The sequence below is a fragment of the Geospiza fortis genome, unplaced genomic scaffold (genome assembly GCF_000277835.1).
Source record: "Geospiza fortis unplaced genomic scaffold, GeoFor_1.0 scaffold1, whole genome shotgun sequence".
NCBI lineage: Eukaryota > Metazoa > Chordata > Aves > Passeriformes > Thraupidae > Geospiza > Geospiza fortis.
The window spans coordinates 7,832,452-7,833,298 of NW_005054320.1; the positions used below are offsets into that span (position 1 = coordinate 7,832,452).

Consider the following 847-nt stretch of genomic DNA (forward strand, 5'->3'; position numbering starts at 1 on the left):
TCCCGGAGGGAAGTCCCTCTCCGGCACCGCTAGCTGAAGCCCCGCCTGTTACCGATTTCCGTAACTAGCCCAGCCGCAACACAGTGTGCTTCTGCCTCCTTTTTAATATTTTATTCTTTTTTTTCTTTTTGCATAGAATTGAGTGCTTTCCCAGAGCTGCCTCCCTTAAAGAAGGCAGAACTTCGCCTCTGCACCCCAAAGCCTCTCGTTATGCTCTCTGGAGCCCCCCAAGACAGCCCCTGCCCCTGCTGTGCCCGCAGCCCGCCTACGGGCAGCTGCCGCCGGACAGTGGCGAGCCAGCGGGCAGGGGAGGCTGTGTGGATGGAGGAGCCTCTCAGATATGCTTGGCTTGCAACCGGCTTCCTCCTTCCTTCTTCACAAAGCAGCCTCGGCTCTTGTTTCATGTCCCTTATTCCAGCCTACTTTAGGTCATTCCCTCTCACCCCCTGAGCCCGACCCCAGGTGAATTCTGCAGAAAGCGCTGGCGTCGCCCCTCACCCCATTATCCGGTGGGAGGAGACTGCGCACAAATCGATGGCTACATAAATATTTTATGGCTGTGGACACCTGTGTTCCCTTGTTTTCTGTGTGCTCCTGGCCCGTTCCCCCAGGACTTGAGGAGCTGAGCCGAGCAAGCGTGGCACTTGCGCAAAGCGGCCTCTGATGTGTCAGCTGAGCCATCGGCAAGGGGTGAGAGAGCAGTGGGATGGAATTCAGAGATGCCCAGCACCACGCTACACTGAGCTCTGTGGAAGGAGCTGGGCATGCTCCAGTGGGGCTACAGCCCTTCCCTTGGGATCAAGAGGTATGGCTCAATCCACACTGCCAGGAACTTCCCGGCTCCACT

At 57.4% G+C, this 847-nt stretch overlaps 1 protein-coding gene across 1 annotated transcript in view; it reads right to left on the reverse strand.

Annotated features, from left to right (window-relative positions):
* The window catches only part of IFFO1 (intermediate filament family orphan 1), a 10,775-nt gene extending 10,371 nt beyond the window's left edge, over nt 1-404 (reverse strand). Inside the window, exon 1 of the mRNA XM_031056715.1 lies at nt 270-404. Within this exon, the coding sequence (XP_030912575.1) occupies nt 270-404 (135 nt within the window). The remainder of the gene's footprint in view (nt 1-269) is intronic.
* Between the last annotated feature and the right edge of the window lie 443 nt (nt 405-847).